The 19,305-nt window shown below is 37.6% G+C and overlaps 1 protein-coding gene and 1 long non-coding RNA gene across 2 annotated transcripts; one reads left to right on the top strand and one right to left on the bottom strand.

Moving 5' to 3' along the window:
• Positions 1 to 8,350: 8,350 nt before the first annotated feature.
• Positions 8,351 to 11,358, top strand: LOC140174441 (uncharacterized). The gene is made up of 2 exons (XR_011863602.1): positions 8,351 to 9,184; positions 10,783 to 11,358. It is a non-coding gene; the product is annotated as an uncharacterized lncRNA (long non-coding RNA).
• Positions 11,359 to 17,422: 6,064 nt separating this feature from the next.
• On the bottom strand, positions 17,423 to 18,236 carry LOC112703921 (zinc finger BED domain-containing protein RICESLEEPER 3-like). Its single transcript, XM_072198656.1, has 3 exons — positions 17,886 to 18,236; positions 17,579 to 17,783; positions 17,423 to 17,478 (listed from the first exon to the last, which is right to left on the bottom strand). Exons 1-3 carry the CDS (start codon positions 18,234 to 18,236, stop codon positions 17,423 to 17,425), a joined length of 612 nt encoding a protein of 203 aa, XP_072054757.1.
• Between the last annotated feature and the right edge of the window lie 1,069 nt (positions 18,237 to 19,305).

The raw sequence follows: 19,305 nt of genomic DNA on the forward strand, positions 1-19,305 counted from the left end.
TCATAGTAGAGGCTAAGGGAAATAGGCTATCAAGACCCTTAGTAGCAAGAAGGTACCCCACAAATTAATAAAGATCTTTTTCATTTATCTCTTATAATTTTCTTCTTTATTTTCCTAAGTCTTTCTACGAAACGCGCCGACTTAAGCTCGACAAAATGTGAAAATCCCATGAACCGACCTAGATGGTCGTCAGGATAAAACGACGAGGTACAAGTTGGCGTAAAGAGGTTGTATGAGTTGATCGTAAAATACTCGGGAACAATCCGACTCCTAAGTCGAAACGAGAACCCGAGTAAAACAAACTCGGATATACTCCGAGAAGACGAAAAACGCATCACAAAAATAACCTAAGTCATAAAAACTCATTAAAGTAAAGTTGAGTATAAAGGATAACAAAAAGAGATTGGAAAACCTAGGTTTAAAGGCTGCATAAAAGCCCTTAAGCTAAAAGGCTCAAAAAAACAAGACGAGCCAATAAAAAGGTTTTCAGAGAAAGATCAAGAGGGTTTTGAAATATCAAAATTAGAAAAGCATACACGCATAAGGTAACTTAAACCCTTATCCAAAAAAGGGCATTTGCTTTGTTAACTTAAACCCTTATTCAAAAAGGGCACTTACTGAAATATTTTGTTTACGGCCTTAAAAGGCCAAAAGAAATTGTTAAAACTACACAAAATAAATAAAGAGTCCAAAAATGGGGGGGACCACAAGCCGGACCCCCAAATAGCCAAAGATCATTAGATCATTTTTTCACAGCAGAAGCAGACAAACCACCACCAGAATCAGGAGGAGCACCACCGGGACCAGGAAGAGAAGCACCCACAGGAGAAGAAGAGGAAGACGGAGGAATAACCGAGGTACTCAGAGCATCTTTGGAGCGAGGAGGAGACTCGATGATCCTCTGCCCCCGAGTCTTCAACTCTGATTCAGAAACAATTACGGGGGCAGGAGGATCTACAATGGCGCCATTGATGACAACTTTGTCAGAATGTAAAGGAGACAGATCCAAGTCAGGAGCAATAACTCTGACCTGCTCCAGGAAAATCTTCCAAGACTCCTCGGCGCCATCGGCAATGGAGTCCTCTAACTCCTCATATGCTTTCCGAGAATTAAACAGGTCAGTTTTCACAGACACAAGATCCTTGAATAGGCTTTGATAGCTGGCCTGTGCCGTTTTCCTCAATTCCGTCTCCATGTTACATTGGGCCTGCAAAGCCTTCCCTTTCTCCCGGAGGGTATCTCTTTCCTCCTTTAGCTTGGCAATTTCCTTCCTCAACTCTCCCTCATGCTCTTGATATACACGGAGCCTCCCTTCCAGCTCCTCGACCCTCGAGGTCGCCCCTAAAGAGCTGAGAGGAGCCCTATCAAAAATATCTAAGAGCTTGCCGCAGACCCCCGCCGCCTTAAGGCTCTCCTCGACCATAGTGGTAAGGTGGCCCCGAACAGACATATCATCCATGCCTATACGGGCATAAGGATAGATATTCTTTCGGACGAATGCAAGAGCGTCCGCCTTAACCTCCTTAGAAGAGCCAGACTCTAAGAGCTTGCGCTTCTTGGGATCAGGAGAAGGTCGGATGACGGAGGGCGGCTGAGAGGGAGCTGAAGAAGAAATCACCATAGGATTGGAAAGAGTTCCAATATTACGAGGAGGAGGAGGAGGAGAGATAACCCTGGCACCACCAGACCGAGCACGAGACTTAGCTTTAGCCTCCTGGACCCTCTGAAAAGATTCTTGAGCGTTTGTCTTTGCCATTTCTGAAAAAGAAAACAATAGCTAAAGAATCAAACAAGTCGAAATATTGGGTTAACAAGTCGGAAATTCAACATACTAGAAAAAACTACCTAGCTGTGATTGGACAAAGGTCGGAGACCCTTGGAGAAATTTTTTAGTATCCAAATAGGGGGCCCTCCCCCACACTTCTCGGAGGAACCCCACGACGGCAGCCTCTACCTCATCCAGGTCATCCAAACCATATTTCTCACAAGGGGAGGCCTCCAGCCAGTATAAAGGAAAGCGAGGAAAAGAATTATCATCCAGAAAAAAGGGGTGATGACCCTCTACAGCTTGCACTTTGAAAAAGAAATTTTTAAAGTCATGAAAAGATTCATCAAAAAGGGTAAAAATCCTCCGACCTTGTATGGCTCGGAAGGAAACCCATTGTTGTTTATTATTCAGCCCACTAAAAGGTTTGGTCATATAAAAAAGATGGAAAAAGATTTTCAGAGTAGTCGGGAAATCCAGAGCATGGCTAATAAATTGGTAAATTTTCAAGAAACCCCAGGAGTTGGGATGAAGCTGGGTAGGGGCAACACGACAATGCTGCAAAACAGACATCTCAAAATCTGAAAAAGGGCAGAAAGACGCCCAGACGGGTGATCATGCACTCATACATAAAGAAGAAATGGGGAGCCGTTTCGTTGGCTCTCCCATGACAAACCCGGTCCTCTAAACCGGGAACAAGCAACTCGTATTTAGGCTCATCTTCATCCGAAGTACAGAGCCGATGGTGGGTGCGAAGGTGAGTAATAAACTCCGCATCAACCAACGGCTCCTCCCCCAGAACAGTAACGTCAACCCAATCTACGGAGGCCATTTTTCTTTCTCTAAGGAAAATGAAGGAAACCTACAAAAGGAAAAAAGAAAAGGAAAAATCAAAAAAGGTCTCTAGAGAGGAGGAAAGGAGCCGAGCAAAAAATCTACAAAACTATTCCTCTACAAAGTAAAGTCATGCGAAAAGTGCAAAGAAGAAGAAAGAAACTAACCTCTTTCCAAAAATGAAGGTAGGAAGAAGCAGAAGTCTCCGGAGCACGAGAGTATAGTACGTGTGAACACAACACGAACAAAGAAAGAAGAAGTTTGAAAGATTGCAGAAACGGAAAAAGGAAAGAGAGGGAAAGTACTTATAAACATGCTAAGGGGCATAATGGTAAAAACGAGGCAGTCATTAATGAGAATGCACCGTTACCAAAGCCATCAATCCCTAAGTGCATCCCTAACGGACACGACACTTGAATTGACGTAACTGTCAGAAAGCAAAAAGTCGCGAAAATCACGTCGGTCTAAAAACCCGTGAAAGTCGGCCACGAACCCGATCTAAATACTTGAACCCAAGCCCTAAAGAGACCTTGGGCTCAAGTAGGGGCACTGTTCATACCCTGGCCCAATAACAAAGGCCCAGGCCCAAATAAAAGGCTTAGTCCAAAGGATTAAGCCTTGCTACGTACCGACCTTCACACAGGAAGTCGGTAACAACCACGACTTACTTTAAAGAAGTCGGGCATAAGATTAGCTGGCAGATGAACACTCATTCAAATGAGTAACTGCCCCTAAAATCTCTCTAATCGCTTCATAAAGCCATATCTTAACCTCCCAAAGATAATGGGACGGTTAACACCCTAAAGATACGGCACTACTCCAACGGTGGTTATTGGCTCACCACTATAAACACACTGACACCCCTCAGGTATCTCTAAGCCCAATACTCTCTAGACCTGCTCACACTCTTGCTAACTTAGGCATCGGAGTGTCTTTGCAGGTACCACCCCCCATTCACTCACGAGCACAAGTCGGACGGAGTCTCCCGAGTTGCACACTCACACGGAAACCTCCTCTTTCACACATTTGGGCCAGCCAACGCCATCCATTCAGACAATCTCCGGTTACCTACCGTAACACCTTGTAAAGGAAAAAATTTATAATTCTCAGATTAGGGAGGATTCCAACTTATTAGTGGCATAATTAGGATTATTAGAAGTTGAAGTCGATTGTAATCTTGTAAAGACTTCTGTTGTTCTCGTGTTGCTCTCAAATTTCCTATCCCATTTATCTTAATCAACATGGATGCTCAAGTGGGACCACTAATTAGTAATAACATGCCAAATGAACAAAAGGCTTCATAAGTTGAGTGTGCAAATAGCACGTCTTTATCACGACCGACGACTTGAAAAGGGTTTTGATTGAGCGCATACAGCACTCAATGCAATAAGTTGACGAAGACTTTTATAAGGTAAATATCTTTTTTATTTTGGATTTATTAGTCCAACTAACCGATATAAAATATATGTTAAAAATAAATTAAATATTATATATTATTCTAAATGTTACTTGAAACGTCAGTTTAGGTCTGAACATGAGATTCAAATCTCTTGATATGACAATGTTCGACTTTTTTGATATCGATGTGCCGTCTATTCAAATTTCTCGTGAGGAGGTGGGGGTGGTACCTGTAAGAAATTCCAATGCTTAAGTTAGCAAGGATTTTAAGTAGGTTTTTAGTAGAGTAGAACGTGAGTTACACCTAGGGGGAGGGGGTGTCAGTATATTTATAGTAGATTTTGATAACCTCCCTGGTAGCGGTAGTTCTATCTTATCTTATATTTTAGAAGTTTGTTGAAATCTTATCTTGTAGATGAGATAGAGATAGTAAGAGAGATTTGAGGAGGCAGTTACTTATTTAGATAAGTATAAGCCGGTCCCTTTCGTTGTGTCTGACCTCTCAAAGAGGTCGGGTATCTGGTAGAGGCCATCCTTTAATGTGGGTCTTGTGTCTTTATTGAGCCTAGCTTTATAATTTGAGTCAGGGTATGAACAGTACCCCTGCTTAAGTCTTGATCTTTATATAGGTCGGGCTTGAGCATTTTGTGGCTTCTGATTAGACGTCGGGTGCTCCTTTCTGTGAAGGTCGGGTTTTTGACCTGTTTGAAAATTTAAACATTTGTTCTTTGAAATTCTTATAAATAGTGCTCAAATTGCTCTTTATTTTTTCGAAAAAAATCTTTTTGCCTTTAAAATAGAGCTAGTTTTTCGAGATGTTGAGTTTCCTTTCATAGGTCTGACTTCGAGTAATCGGTCTTTATCAAGTTATTTTTATGACTTGTTTTTTATCTGATCTCGTTGAGATTGCTTCATATGAGTTGTTTATATAACTTCTTACATTAATTTGTACCTCGTCGCTTTATCTTGCCAACCGAATTTAGGTCAGACAATGATTTTTTGCGTTTTGTCGAGTTTAAGTTAATGCGTCTTAAGTAGAAAACTTTTGAAAAAATAGGAATGAAAGAAATAGAAATTTTTATTAGTAAAATAAAAAACTCCTTTACAAAAATCTGTGTGCAAGGGGATTGAGTGCCCCTAACCCCGTGCTAGTGCCTCATTAAAAACCCTGAGATCGGAAAAAAAGAGTGCACCTTGCACGAGATTCACTGCTTAGCTGTAGTACCTTCTTAGGTTACATGTGTGCCAGGACCTCGAGAGCTCTCGTCCTTGGAGGTCAGACACTTTGTAGTAACATTTGCCTAAGATCTCTATATTTTGTAGGGTCCTTTTCAATTAGCAATCAGCTTTCCTTCTCCTTCTCCCGAGCTTGGTAGGCAGATTTGGCCGAGAAAAAGGTTTCCTTAGTCAAAATATTTTTTCCATATTAATGTCTTTCTCCGCCCTTTCTTGAACTTCATTTAGGGAAGTCGGTTGTCGTTTAGATATGGACTGGGAGAAAGGCCCCTCTTTGAGGCCGTTGATTAGTCCCATGATCACAGCTTTAGTGGGTAGGGTTTGGATTTCTAAACATCTTTTGTTGAACCTTTCCATATAGTCTCGGAGGTTTCCCCGACCTCTTGTTTGATCGCTAACAAGCTCGGTGCGTGTTTCGCTTTATCTTCTGGATGGAGAACCTAGTCAGGAACTTTCGGGACAGGTTGTCAAAGCTAGTGACCGACCTGGGGGTAAGGTGTCAAACCATTTTATGGCTGCTTTGGTCATAGTGGTCGGAAATGCTTTGCAGCGGGTGGCATCAGAGGCATCAGCCAGATACATCCTACTTTTGAAGGTGTTGAGATGATGTCTAGGGTCGGTCGTTCTATCGTAGAGGTCCATATCGGGGGTTTTGAAATTCCTGCGTACTTTGGCCGGCATAATCTCTTCTGAGAATGGATATTCTCCACCTAGGGGGTTGTCTTCCTAATCTGTTCAAATAGTTCGGTTTCAAAGGTCTCGGTTTCCAACTTCAGGAGCTTTTCTTCTAGCTCCCTTCGTCGTCTTACCTCTCTATGTAACTGTCGTTCAGCCTCTCGCTGTCGTTCAGCCTCGTACTTGAGTTGTTAACCGATCTCTTTAGCCTCGGATGAGACCCAGTATTTTGGCGATTTGTGGAGTTTTTTCTTCTTCAGGATGATGGATTTTCGAATGGATCCGCATTGGCCTAGGTTGGCCGATGGCCTTTCCCCTTGGGGGCCCTGTACTTCAGGTAGAGGAGGCAGTATAATGGCGTTGCTCTCTGGTTGGGGCTCATCATCGGATTCAGATGCTATGTGACCATCTTCGTGCTGGTTGTCTGCCATCGCTATGGGATGAATTTCAGGTCCTCGGCAACGAGCGCTAATGTTCCGAAAGTTACCTGAAACGTTGGTTTGGGCCTGAACGTGAGGTCCAAATTCCTTGATATGGCACCGTCCGACCTCTTTGGTGCTGATGTGCCGCCTATTCGAGTTTCTCGTGAGGAGATGGGGGGTGGTACCTGCAAGAAACTCTGATGCTTGAGTTTGCAAAGGCTTTAGGTAGGTTTTTAGTAGAGTAGAACGTGAGTTATACCTGGGGATGCTAGTGTATTTATAGTAGAGTTTGATGACCTCTCTGGTGGCGGTAATTCTATCTTATCTTATATTTTAACAGTTTGTTGAGATCTTATCTTCTAGATGAGATAGATATACTAGGAAAGATTTGGGGAGGCAGTTACTTATTTAGATAAGTACAAGCCGGGCCCTTTCGTCGTGTCTGACCTCTCGGGTATCCGGTAGAGGCCATCTATAATACCCCAATTCTCTATAGAGTTATTCTCAGAAATTCTGTGATGAGAAATTCGATAAATATTTGAGAATCACCTCATCAGAAAATAATAAGGAGGATTTAGACTTGATAAGTGAAAAGAATAGATATACAGTGAGAGATAAAAGCATGTCCTAAGCCAAAAACCGTATCAATAACAATGAATTTGAACAGTCGAGTTAAATTCATCTATTGAATCTTTGTTACTAGCTATTCTTAACAATTTTAGCTTAGTAGAATATTCTAAATTTTATTCAGAGTTGAGATACTCTCTGCGGTTAATATCTCAGTTGCCGGTTGTTTGGTTTGAAAACAGTAATCTTACGGTTTAATTATTGAACCGTTTTCTTTTCTCTCTTCGGCAATTTGGCCAAACCTTCAAGGAAGCTACCTTTAATATAAATTCATGAAGCCACTAGAAAGATTATTTAGAAGAAAAATAAAGAACCAAAATACTTAGCCTAATTAAAATCTAACCAAACTTAAACTGAATCGAATTTTTTCCTAACCAAACCACTCTCTCTAGATTAGCTACTTAACCAATACTAACCACTCTCTCTCTTCTCTTCTTGTTGGCTGAACCTCCTCCAGATATTGGCCAAGAGTGATGAATCATTAGGAAGTAGTTAATGAAGGAAGCATGCAATCAAACGTGTGTTCACTTCCTTGCATTAGTATCACCAAACCATTATTTAATCCACTACCCATTGCCCTTTAAATAACCTTGTTAGAGTTCAGTTTTTGAGACTTAATAAGAGAGAAAAGAAAGAGAGAGCTGAACTGAGAAAAGAAAAGGGAATGAGTGTGGGTGAGTTCCTTCCATCCTTCTTGTGAAAATCAAAATTAAAGAACGTGAGTGAGAGAGGAAGCTAATCAAAGCTTGAAGGGGGAGGAACCAGCAGCCTCACCATCTTCACCAAGATCTTTTCTTCAAAATTTTGCAATGAAATTCACACCAACCATCCTCCAAAAACTCCTTTCAAGTTGGCCAAAGCTAATTGAAATAAAGCTAGAACCGATTTCTTGAGTAAGGATGGATTCCATTGAGGTAGGGGTTAAGTTACTATAATTATATGTTTGTGTTTATGTGAATGATGCTTGTTGTAAGACCTAGAATTTTTAAAAAGTCTTACTATGAACTAATTTTAAAATTTTATATTTATTTACAGTTTTAATTTCAGAAATTATTTTATTAAAAATAATTAAAGGCATTTTTGATTAATTAGATTTGAAATAAATTAAGAATTTTTATCCTAACTCTATAATTATGGATTATTTTTCTATTTACAATTTAAAGTTAGTAGTTGTTAAATAATAAGAATTTTATATGACTTAATTTAAATATTTATATTTTCATAATTCAACACTATAAGTTTTAAGGATAAAGAAAATTAGTTATATTACTATGTATTTTCAATTAGAGAAATTGATTGAGAATCAATTAATATTTTTATACCACAAATAATATTTTAAAGTAATTTTAGAGATTAAATTAATTTTTTAAATTAATACTCCAATTTTATTAAAATTATCTTACAGAAATTAAACCCAAAAACCCACAATTTTATACACAAACCCTAATTCTATTAACACAGACTTTTTCCCTATTCCAAAATGAAACCCTAGCCGCTACCTTTCTTTTTCCCTTCAGCAAACCTACACAAAATACAACATAACAGAACAACTTCTTCAAAAAAGAAAAAGAAACAGAAAGGGAAGAGAGGAGAGGGATCCACGGAGAAGAAGGGAAGAGGGGAAGGAGGAGCGTCGTCGCCGCGCCACCACGCCTCGCCGTCGAGCTCGTCCTGCCACTGCCACCAACACTGACAAAGAAAGAGAGAGATCGAGCAGAGGAAGAGAGAGAGCTTGTGAGGGAGCCACAGTTGGAGGGAGGCTGCCACTGCGTCCTGTTGCTTGCGCTGCCGTTGTTCGTCCTCCCTGCTGTTAGATGACGTCGCCGTTCGCGAAGAAGAGATGGAGCTCGCCTTGCCTTTAGGTCCGTCGTCAAATCCGCCGTTGGAGTCACAAACAGAGGACGCCCGAGAGAGAACCGTCGCGGAGCTGCTGTCGCCGCCGCGTTGTTGGCCTTGCTGTCTTTACGCCCGCGCTACTGCTGCGTCGCCAGAGCTCCACGCCGCCATTGCTTCCACCGAGAACCGCTACTGCCGCCACTGAGATCCACTGCCGGTAAAGATTTTAAGTTGGCTTTTATTTCCTTTGATTTTTCAGGAGCTTTATCATCACTGGATGTTAGTTACAGTCATCGTCGTCAGAATTTTGGTCACCGCTGCCATTTGAGGTGGCTACTGGGCTGCCGTTAAACAGGTTCAGCAACCGCTGATGTTTTGTTTTCTTGTTTCAGTAAGTGTTTATGTTTCGAAAAACCCCTGCGTTAGTATTATGTTATTTTTGGTTATGAACTCTGAGGTTTGGTAACATAGGTTCGAGTTCTGTATGTTGCATGTCACTTTTAAGTTGCTGTGAGTGCTGTGAAAGTGATCAGGGGCTGAGTTTGTGGTTGTCATTAGTTCCGGGATGAGAGAAAAGAGTTCGGTTGATGCGTTTGGATTATGGTTTCGACAAGTCGAGTTAGGGGCTTTTCTAAAAATAATTTATTTTAAATTGGAATTGTTATAAATAGATATGATGTGCGAAATGTATTCTGGTGATTATGTAAGTCTTATGAATTGTCTAATTTGTCTTGGATGAATATGATTGTTTGTTGGATTGAAATAATGTCTGATTTTGTTAAAATGGAGGTTTCTTATTGTTTTGAATTGAAATGATTTTATTACTTGAAAGACTAAATTTTACTTATTGGAAACTGATTTGGTCTTGATCCGCTGAAAATGGTTGATGGTTGGTTTGGTTGGAACCCGAAAAGGGTGGCAAAGTCCAAGTTTTAGGGGAGATGTGTTACCGAAATTTCTATAAAAATTTGAGATTTTGCTTGAAAACGTTGTTTTGAAAATAATAAATTTTCCTTTGAATTTAATTATTGATAAATGAATTATGTTTGAACTTATTTTGTTAAGAAAACTACTATATTTTTAACGTAATTTATTTAAGAAAAGAATTATGTTTTAAAGTTGATTTAAAAATGAAAATTCTTATGTTTTGAATTTTTTTTTTGTGAACAACCAAGAGAAAAAATAAAAGAGCAGAAAAGAAAAAGAAAAGAAATCAGGTTCTTAACAGCAAGAGAGGACAAACCACCTTTGGCGGCTAGTGCCAAAGGTGAACCTCATCGGCTTCGCTACCTCCAGATCCTATCTTTGCCAACCGATCTGCCACGACATTAGCTTCTCTCGGGATAAGCTCAAAACGAATTTGGAGGAGATTTAGTGGATTTTAAAGAAACTTGAATTTCGATTAACTAATTTCACTGGATGACGTTTTAGGAAAAGTTTGAAGTATTCTCTAGTATTTTGATTTGGCTAAACTGAAACCATTTCCAAGCCTTTAAAAACCGGTTTAAGAATGAAATTGAAAATTGGATTTCGGTTTAAAGAAATTTAATTTTGGTTTAAGTAAGTTGGTTTTTGAAATTGGTTCGGAAGATTTAGATACATGATTTTAGTTTAAATTCTATTTTATTTATTTAAATCAAGAAGCTAAGATTTTAGAGATTTTCAATGAATTTAAGGAAATAATTTAGGTTATTCTCCTCTAAAGTCCTGAGACTCTGTTGAAGAATTTTTATCACCAAATCCTGATTTAAAATGAATGATTTTGAGTCTTTCAAAAGAGATTTTAATTTGGCATGGATTTGAAATTGTTTGGAAGTTTTGGAAAGATGTGGAAGGTGGCTCCATTATTTTGAAAAGTGATTTTTGGAAAGATGTGAATTGAATACGTTTGTTAGTTGGAAGTAAATGGGCCAAAGATGATTTTTGAAATAACACATTGAGCCTGATTGATATTGGATTTTATTGATATTGATGAGATATTGTTGGTAGGCGTAAGGGCCGGGTTCATCCCGCTTGCACTGAGTTGTAGGCATAGGGGCTGGGTTCGTCCTGCTTATGTTGAGAGATGTGAGGTCGGAGGCAGAGTATCCCGCTCACATCCTTTCGAAATCAGAAGAGTGTGCCGGGCACTATATCCTTGGACCGTGTGCCGGGCACGATATCCCTGGGGGTTCCCATTTATATTCGTGACCGAAAGGCAACATTCTCATGGGAATGTGTCAGGCTGGCAATTGAACCGACAATGTGATATCACAGCCAGTAGGACAGACATTCATCATTTGTATTTATGTGACATTGTTTGGGTGTGCATATTATAATTGGTTTGCCTATGTAAATACTTATGTTAACTGCTAACTGTTATATTCGTTGTAATTTCTATTGATTGTGCTTGAACTACATTAATTGTGATTGTGTTTGATTGGTTGGTTTGTGATGAATTGGTTGATGATTGAGTTATTTGAGCCGGGGGCCGTGTTGGATTGGATGGGCTTGAGGCTGTGGTTGGTATGTTTGAGGTTTAGTTCTGTATAAAGTATCTGACTAGTTCAATATAGACTTAATGAACCTATGCTTGGAACAGGATGATCATTTATACCACGTAGGTAACTGCTTTCATGTTTGTGGTCTAGTAAAGTACGAAAAATCAAACTCTTAAGCATAGACTTAATTAAACCTATGCTTGAGACATGTTGGTCATTCATACTGTCTAGGAAAATTTTTTAATGATTTTACAAGAACAAAAAAAGGATTTTGATTTTGAGGAATTAATCACGTTCTCTTTAAAAAGATTTTTTGGATTTTTGAACTTGAACCTTGGTATTTGAGAAGATACATAAGATGAGCAGTGATCACTGTACTTTAAAAATAGTTTTATTTACGTATCTTATTATGGCAATTCTGTAACCTTATAGTGAGAACCAGCGAGGACGATGTTCTCACTCCCCTACAGGTTTTTCCTTTTCAAGATATGGGTGACAACGCTTCAGAAGAGTTATATTCATTTTCTGTTTATTCGGTATTTTTGTATTATCTTAGTTATCATCTTAGTTATCATTTTTCCTTCGCCTTTATATATATATATATATATATATATATATATATATATATATATATATATATATATATATGTTTTCTATGGAAAAGTGTTTTTACAAGGATATGCGGTTTTAAGTTTTAAACAAGCTCCTATTTTAGTATTAAATATGTTTAGAGTCGTAATACCCAAGCTATCAGAGTGGCGCAGGCGGAAGCGTGACATTCCGATAGTGAGGGTGTTACACTTGTTGATGATGAAATGAGTAATTGCTACTAGCTATGGTGTTGGTTTGTGTTTGATAATGATGAAGATGATTAAGAGATGATAAGAAGTTTAGGAAACCAAAATGGTTAGTTAGAACCTAAGCCGAATTCTGCCGACATAGTTACTGAACTTAGGTAGCGAATTGCGCGAATTTCTGGGCAAATTCTAGCGACTCAAAAATTCTGTAATAATTTCCTGCTAATTCATCCTCTCAAAATTTCAGAATTTTTGGATGAGTAGGTTGGAAGATAAAAATATTTGAAAGTAAATGGTTTTTGTTGAAAAATCTGTTTTTGAATTAATCCAGTTGTAACTTCCAACTTACACAACTTTTAATTCTGATGGATTTTTGGATTGAAACCAAAAAGATTTGCAAGATTGGCATGTGAAGAACATTGTGTCCAAATTTTGGGGTAATCCTATTATTATAGAATTAAATACGCAATTTACAAAATGGAAGGTTCACTGTTTTGTTGACATGCAATTCTAAAACTTGTTAATAATTCAAGTGATTTGTTTGAATTACTGGTATTGATCCTAAATTCCAAATTGAGTGCAACCAGTTTTGATAGAACCCTCGTGATGTATATTTTGTCCCCTCAAAAGTTCAGGATTTTAGAAGTTACGGATTAAAAGTTATAGGTTTTAACATTTTACTGCTCACTAATGGCTAAACAGGATTTATAAACTTAGAGCAGTGATTTTTTGAATGGATATCTCTTGATGTAGAAAAGCTTTTGTGATAAAACTAAAACCAAATAAAACCCTATGGTGTTTAGGGGTGGCAAACGGGCCTAAACCCGCTGGGCCAGCTCGCGTAACCGCCAAAAAGGCGGGCTGGGCTGGAAATTTGTGACTGCCAAAGAACAAAAGCCCGCCTAACCCGTACTGCTTAAACCGCGGGCTTTGGCGGGGCGGGGCGGGCTTCCCCGCTGGGATTTTTTTTTGCAAGAGGGGGTATTTTTGTAACTTTTTTTTGCCAAAATCCAACTTCTCCAAACCCAATTTACAAGAGTATGAAGATGAAAAATTGAATGTTTTGGATTATGTTTAAGTTGCTTTGGAGACAATATTTATAATTATATTTTGGATTATGTTTATTTTGCTTTGGAGATAATATTTATAATTATGTTTTGGATAAAAACTTGGTTTATAATTATGTTTATTAGATATTTATAATTACAAAGATTTTAATGTTTGTAAATATAAAAAATATAATTTTTTTATGTCTTTAGAAATTATAAATTTATTAATATGGTTGTGAAATTATATATATTATTTAGTAGTTAATAGTAAACAAAAAAAGAGGAGCTTTGGCGGGCTTAGCCTACCAGCCCGCAGTTAGGCGGGGCGGACTTTTAGCGGGCGGGGCGGGACGAGGCGGGGCGGGACAGGGCGGGCTTCCCCGCTTACCACCCCTAATGGTGTCTATCTCATTTAGATCAAATTTCAGAGCCATAGCTATTCTAGAAAATTAGTTGTGCACTTTGGATATTAACCGGTTCACTGATTAACCAAATAGAAACCTCTCAAAACAGAATGGGCATAACTTTTGTTCTAGAAATGAGAATGCTCTGAAACTTGAACTAAATGAAGCTTAAGTTCAATACAAATACGTGGAGATAAAGTTTGCGAGAATCTGAGTCTATTTTCTATATTAATTATTAAATAGAAGATTGGTCACCAAGGAGGCATTAGGCTAAACAAGTCAAGAAAATGAATAAGAACATAAGTTGTCCCTATGAATGTTTAAAGTTAAAAGGTGATGCGGAGGTGTATTTAGTAACATGGTGATACGAAGTTATGCTTAGTTATATGGTGATGCGGAGGTATGCGTATTTATAAGGTGATGCGGAGGCACGATGAAAAGAAAGAAAATGAGAAACCATGAATGGATAATGAATCATGAGAACTATTTGTTTGAATGGCCTTTGTGCCAAAGTGCTAATGCGGCAATGTCTGCCTAACTGATAGCCTGAGATTGCCAATGCGGGAATGTCCGCCTAACTGATAGCATATTGTATGTTGAATAGGCCTTGTGCCAAATTGCTAAAGCAAAAGTACCCGCCTAACTGATAGCCTGAGATTGCTAATCCGGTAATGTTCGCCTAACTGATAGCTTGTTTCTACCATGATGCCAAGATATCCTAACTGACATACCCATGATGATAATTGTGCCTGACTAACACGGTAAAAAAATCATATTCAGGGTTCGCCCCGAGTAATGTCGGGTTGCGGGTAGACAACCGACACATAAGCTCATGGCATGCACTAGGTACAAGTAGGGGTGGCAAGCAGGGAAGCCCGCCCCGCCCGCCCCGCCCCGCCAGAAGCCCGCCCCGCCCTGCCTAGTGAGGCGGTCCTAGAATCCCACCCCGCCCCGCCTAACAGCGGGCTGGCGGGTTGACGGGCTAAGCCCGCCTAAACTCCTCTTTTTTTTTTACTATTAACTACTAAATAATATATATAATTTCACAACCATATTAATAAATTTATAATTTCTAAAAGTATAAAAAATTATATTTTTTATATTCATAAACATTAAAATCTTTGTAATTATAAATATCTAATAAACATAATTATAAACCAAGTTTTTATTCAAAACATAAGTATAAATATTCTCTCTAAAACAAAATAAACATAATTTAAATCATAATTATAAATATTCTCTTCAAAGTAACATAAATATAATCCAAACCACTCAATTTTTATCTTCATACTCTTGTAAGTTAGGTTGGAGGAAGTTAGGTTTTGCCAAAAAATTGTAAAAATACCCCTCACTAAAAAAACACTAAGCCCGGCGGGGAAGCCCACCCCGCCCCGCCCCACTAAAGCCCGCCAAAGCCCGCGGTTTAAGCGGTGCGGGTTAGGCAAGCTTTTGCTATTTGGCGGTCCCAATTTTCCAGCCCGACCCGCCTTTTTTGGCGGGTTACGCGGGCTGACCCGACGGGTTGAGGCCCGTTTGCCACCCCTAGGTACAAGCATGCATCATAAATTGTGTGCGCATTTGATTGTGATTGCTTACTGTTCATTCTTTCTGCTATGTGCTATCTGCTTCTTGTTAAGTTTCTATTCTCTGTTTCTCATTTGTATTTTTAAAATTATATGATTTAACTTTCTCCAAAGCTTAGAATAAGATAATAAAATCAGGAATAATAGTAATAGAAAATAGCACGAGAATGGCATTGATCCCAAAGAAAGATGCCAAGAAAGAGTTATGTTAGAGCCGCGATACGGAAGTAGCCGAGAGACTTAGTAAGCGAGTTATTACGATAGAGGCAGAAATCTAGGTTTCACGAGAGAGATGCATTTTCACGATGTCGCGTTACTGGGAATCATATAGGTTCTCACCCCTTCCTTTTCCCTTTCCCCCACAGATGGAAGATCTATACTTGATCACCGCCACTGGAGTTATATTCAGAGAGGTACAAGAGGAGCACGTGTTGCCGGACCCTACAGGAGATGCTCGAAACTAGTCCTGAGATGATGGTTGCGGATTTGTGCCTCGACCATAGAAAGAATGTACGATAGATGGTATTCGTTTCATAGACTTTGCTTTCCCTTATTTATGTAGTATTTTTGAGGGATAGGACTTGATATTTTTTTTCTTTTAGTCCGGGTACCAGTTTAGGAGTTTTCTATATGAACCAGGTATCTGGGAAGTTGTCAGTTGTATATATATATATATATATATATATATATATATATATATAGAGAGAGAGAGAGAGAGAGAGAGAGAGAGAAGTATATCAAGTTTGTATGAACTAACCTGAGATGTATACATGCATGAGAGTTTTCTGTAATTTTGTTACTAATTTAATTTTGCTGTTAGTTTGGTGTTTATTTTATATTGTATATCTCTAAAGATTGCTAATAGGTTTGTTAAAAAATACATATGATAAAAATAAGCTAACATACGCAATTTCGTTAGTACGAAAGGCTCATATGTAGTAAGTATTACCGAGTGTAGAGTATTATAAGGCTACTAAGAAGTAACATCTGACAACTGACAGTGATTCGAACCTGTCAAAAATCAGGTTGTTACACCATCCTTTGAAGTGAGTCTTGTATCTTTATTGGACATGAATTTATAATTTAGGTCAGGGTATGAACATATATATTTATATATAAATATATAATAACTATTTTTTACACATAATATTTTTGTTATAGATTTAATACTTAAATTTATCATACCACAATATTAAAATTTGATTCTTAAATTTGATATGATTATATTTAAATGAGATTTTAATTAAAAAACTAATTTTTCTATTTAATATTAATTCATTTTTAAATTATTTTTTATTATAATTTTAAATTTTAAATTTTAAATATTATATTTTAAATTTTTAAATCCTAAAAATTCTAACCCTAAATCTTACAAAAATGAGGATTACCATACGTAATTTTAAATTATTGTCATATGCTTAAATATTTGTAGAGTAAGAATATCCAGATTAGGGGATTCATGTTTAGTGGCATAAGTATTATTAAAAATGATTCCGTTAGAAAATCAATTAAAGTGTAGTGAACTTAGAATTAATTAGTCAAAAAATAAGTCTATCAAAAAGAAAAAAATCACTTCCCACTATTCTAGGTCATCAAACTTTAGTGATACGGACAGTTGAAGACTTGATGAAGTCCAAGTCTTCCTCAATCAACGTGGAGAAAAAAGGAAGACATGAATTTGCTTGGTTTCATGATGTTTTTTTTTTTTTAACATAATCAATGAAGGAATTATTTTTCCAAAAGGTTCGTAAGTGGTGGTAAATACTAGGGGTGTTCGTGGTGCGGTTTAATTCGGTTTTTGAAGGAAAAGCCATCCGATCTGATCGTTTAATTAAGTTGTAGTTCGATTTGGTTCGATTTTTTTCAAGATCATCCGAACCAAATCAAACCAATTAAAATTAATTTGGTTTGATTTGGTTTGTTCGGTTTTTTCAATCAAATCAAAAAAATCTACCATACTATTATGCAAAGTCATAACATTGAAATCGACAAACCGAAATACACAATAGGTAACAAAGTCTTGATCTAATGAAATATAACGATAACAGAATTCAAATATGACAATTAAAGAAGTTCAATAGTTCGACAATCAACACAACTGAAAATAAAAATAAAAATAAATTGTCATTAAACTGATAGCAAAGTTATGGTGTCTTCTCCAACAAAATAGCTAAACTTCTTAATGCAAACCAATCTGAAATTAAAAAAAAAAACAGTTACATAATAAGAACAAGAAGAACAACAACAATAATAATTATAATAATAATAATAATATGAGGAGAACAATTCCTACCATAACAACTTAACAAGATGTATTCAATCAGACTCAACACCAGAATCTTCTTCATTGGGATCACGAGTGGGTGCAACTTCTACAAAATATATAAAACAAGAAATAATCATAACAAATAATATATATTAATAAAAACTAGATTAAAATAAAAAAAATTATAAGTAGAAAATTAACCATACCTAATTCCAACTTCTCCAATTCCTCGATGAGTTCCTCAAGGACAAGTTTTAGAGAGTTTCGGAGCCAATTTTGGGTACAAATTAACGCTTCAGCTGTCATCAGAGTTAGAAAACTCCTATAATTATTCAACACCCTTCCTCCAGTACTAAATGCCGATTCTGAAGCAACTGTAGAAACTGGCATGGCTAATACGTCTCTTGCAATCTGCCCAAGAATTAGAAATTTAGTGGAATTCACTCTCCACCAATTTAGAATGTCGAATTACACGCCACTCTTCTCTAATGCCTCCATAAGATATAACTCCACCTCATTCTTATTAACACTCGCATTGAATTGCATTTCCTTCTCAAATTCCATAGCAAAAGAAGTTTCATGTGCCTCAAGCTCTTGTGTGCTAATTTCAGGAGGATCTTGCCGAGTAGACCTTAGATAGTCACCACCAAACAGCCTGTAGCTATCAAACACCTTGAAAAGCGTCTCCTTCACCTTTGAAGTTAAGAATTTAGCATCTTCTTTTTCATACAACTTTTCAAAACTCCACTTAATCAATTGAAGCTTATACCTAGGATCAAGAACAACTGCAATGAAAATCATCATGTTTGTGTTATTTATATTTTCCCAATACTTATCATACTTGGACTTCATTTTCTCAGCCATGCTTGAAAGTACCGTATCTAAGCTTCCCATCCAATGCTTAAGTGTAGACAATATTTTACAAAAGTCATTAAAGTGTTGAGAAGATGTCACAAACGTTGAACCAGAAACTTTGTTAGTAACCTCATAAAATATTTTTAAAAACTTGACAAAATGCCTTGCATTCTCTCAATCCTCAGACCTAGGAATCCCACCAGCCATCATAGCATATTCAGAATCTCCCCCCCCCCAAGGTTTAAATGCCTTTTGAAACTTCAAAGCATTTTCAAGCATTAAAAAGGTAGAGTTCCACATTGTAGGAACATCTAAATGGACAGTGCCTTTTTCTAGAATTCTAGCTTCCTTAATCATAGTTTTAAACCTCTCAGTACGACCAGGTGATGCACGCACATGCCGAACTGCATTTCTAATCTTTAAAATTGACTCGTGCATTTCTCTCAACCCATTATTCACTACAAGATTTAAAATATGAGCACAACATCTAACATGTAAAAACTCTCCCCTTAAAGGATGTGAGTTCCAGTCCTCCATTCTATTTTTCAGGTAAGAAAGTGCAACATTATTTGAACTAGCATTATCAACAGTGATAGAAAATACCCGGGATATCCCCCAGCTCAACAAACATCTCTCAATCTTCCTACCAATTGTTTCCCCCTTGTGATTCTTGATAGCACAAAAATTCAAGATTCTTTTTTGCAATTTCTAATTAGCATCAATGTAATGAGCAGTAAGGCAAAGATAGTTCAAGTTTTGCACAGATGACCAACAATCAGTTGTCAAACAAACATTTTGATTGGTTGAGAGAAAACAGACTTCAGCTTAATTTTTTCATTCAAATAAAGCTTCCAACAATCCCTAGCAACTGTGAGCCTACCAGAAATTGAAAACTTGGGTTGCAAACAACTTGTATAATAACGAAAACCCTCTCCCTCAACATGCGAAAAGGCAATTCATCCACAATAATCATTCTAGCAAAGCGCTTGTCTACAACGATCAACATCAAATGACACGGCAGAAAGTGAACTACCTATCCCTTTCCTATCATCTTTTACCACATCTTGAAAACAAAGAA

Source organism: Arachis hypogaea, chromosome 7 (assembly GCF_003086295.3).
Source record: "Arachis hypogaea cultivar Tifrunner chromosome 7, arahy.Tifrunner.gnm2.J5K5, whole genome shotgun sequence".
Lineage (NCBI taxonomy): Eukaryota > Viridiplantae > Streptophyta > Magnoliopsida > Fabales > Fabaceae > Arachis > Arachis hypogaea.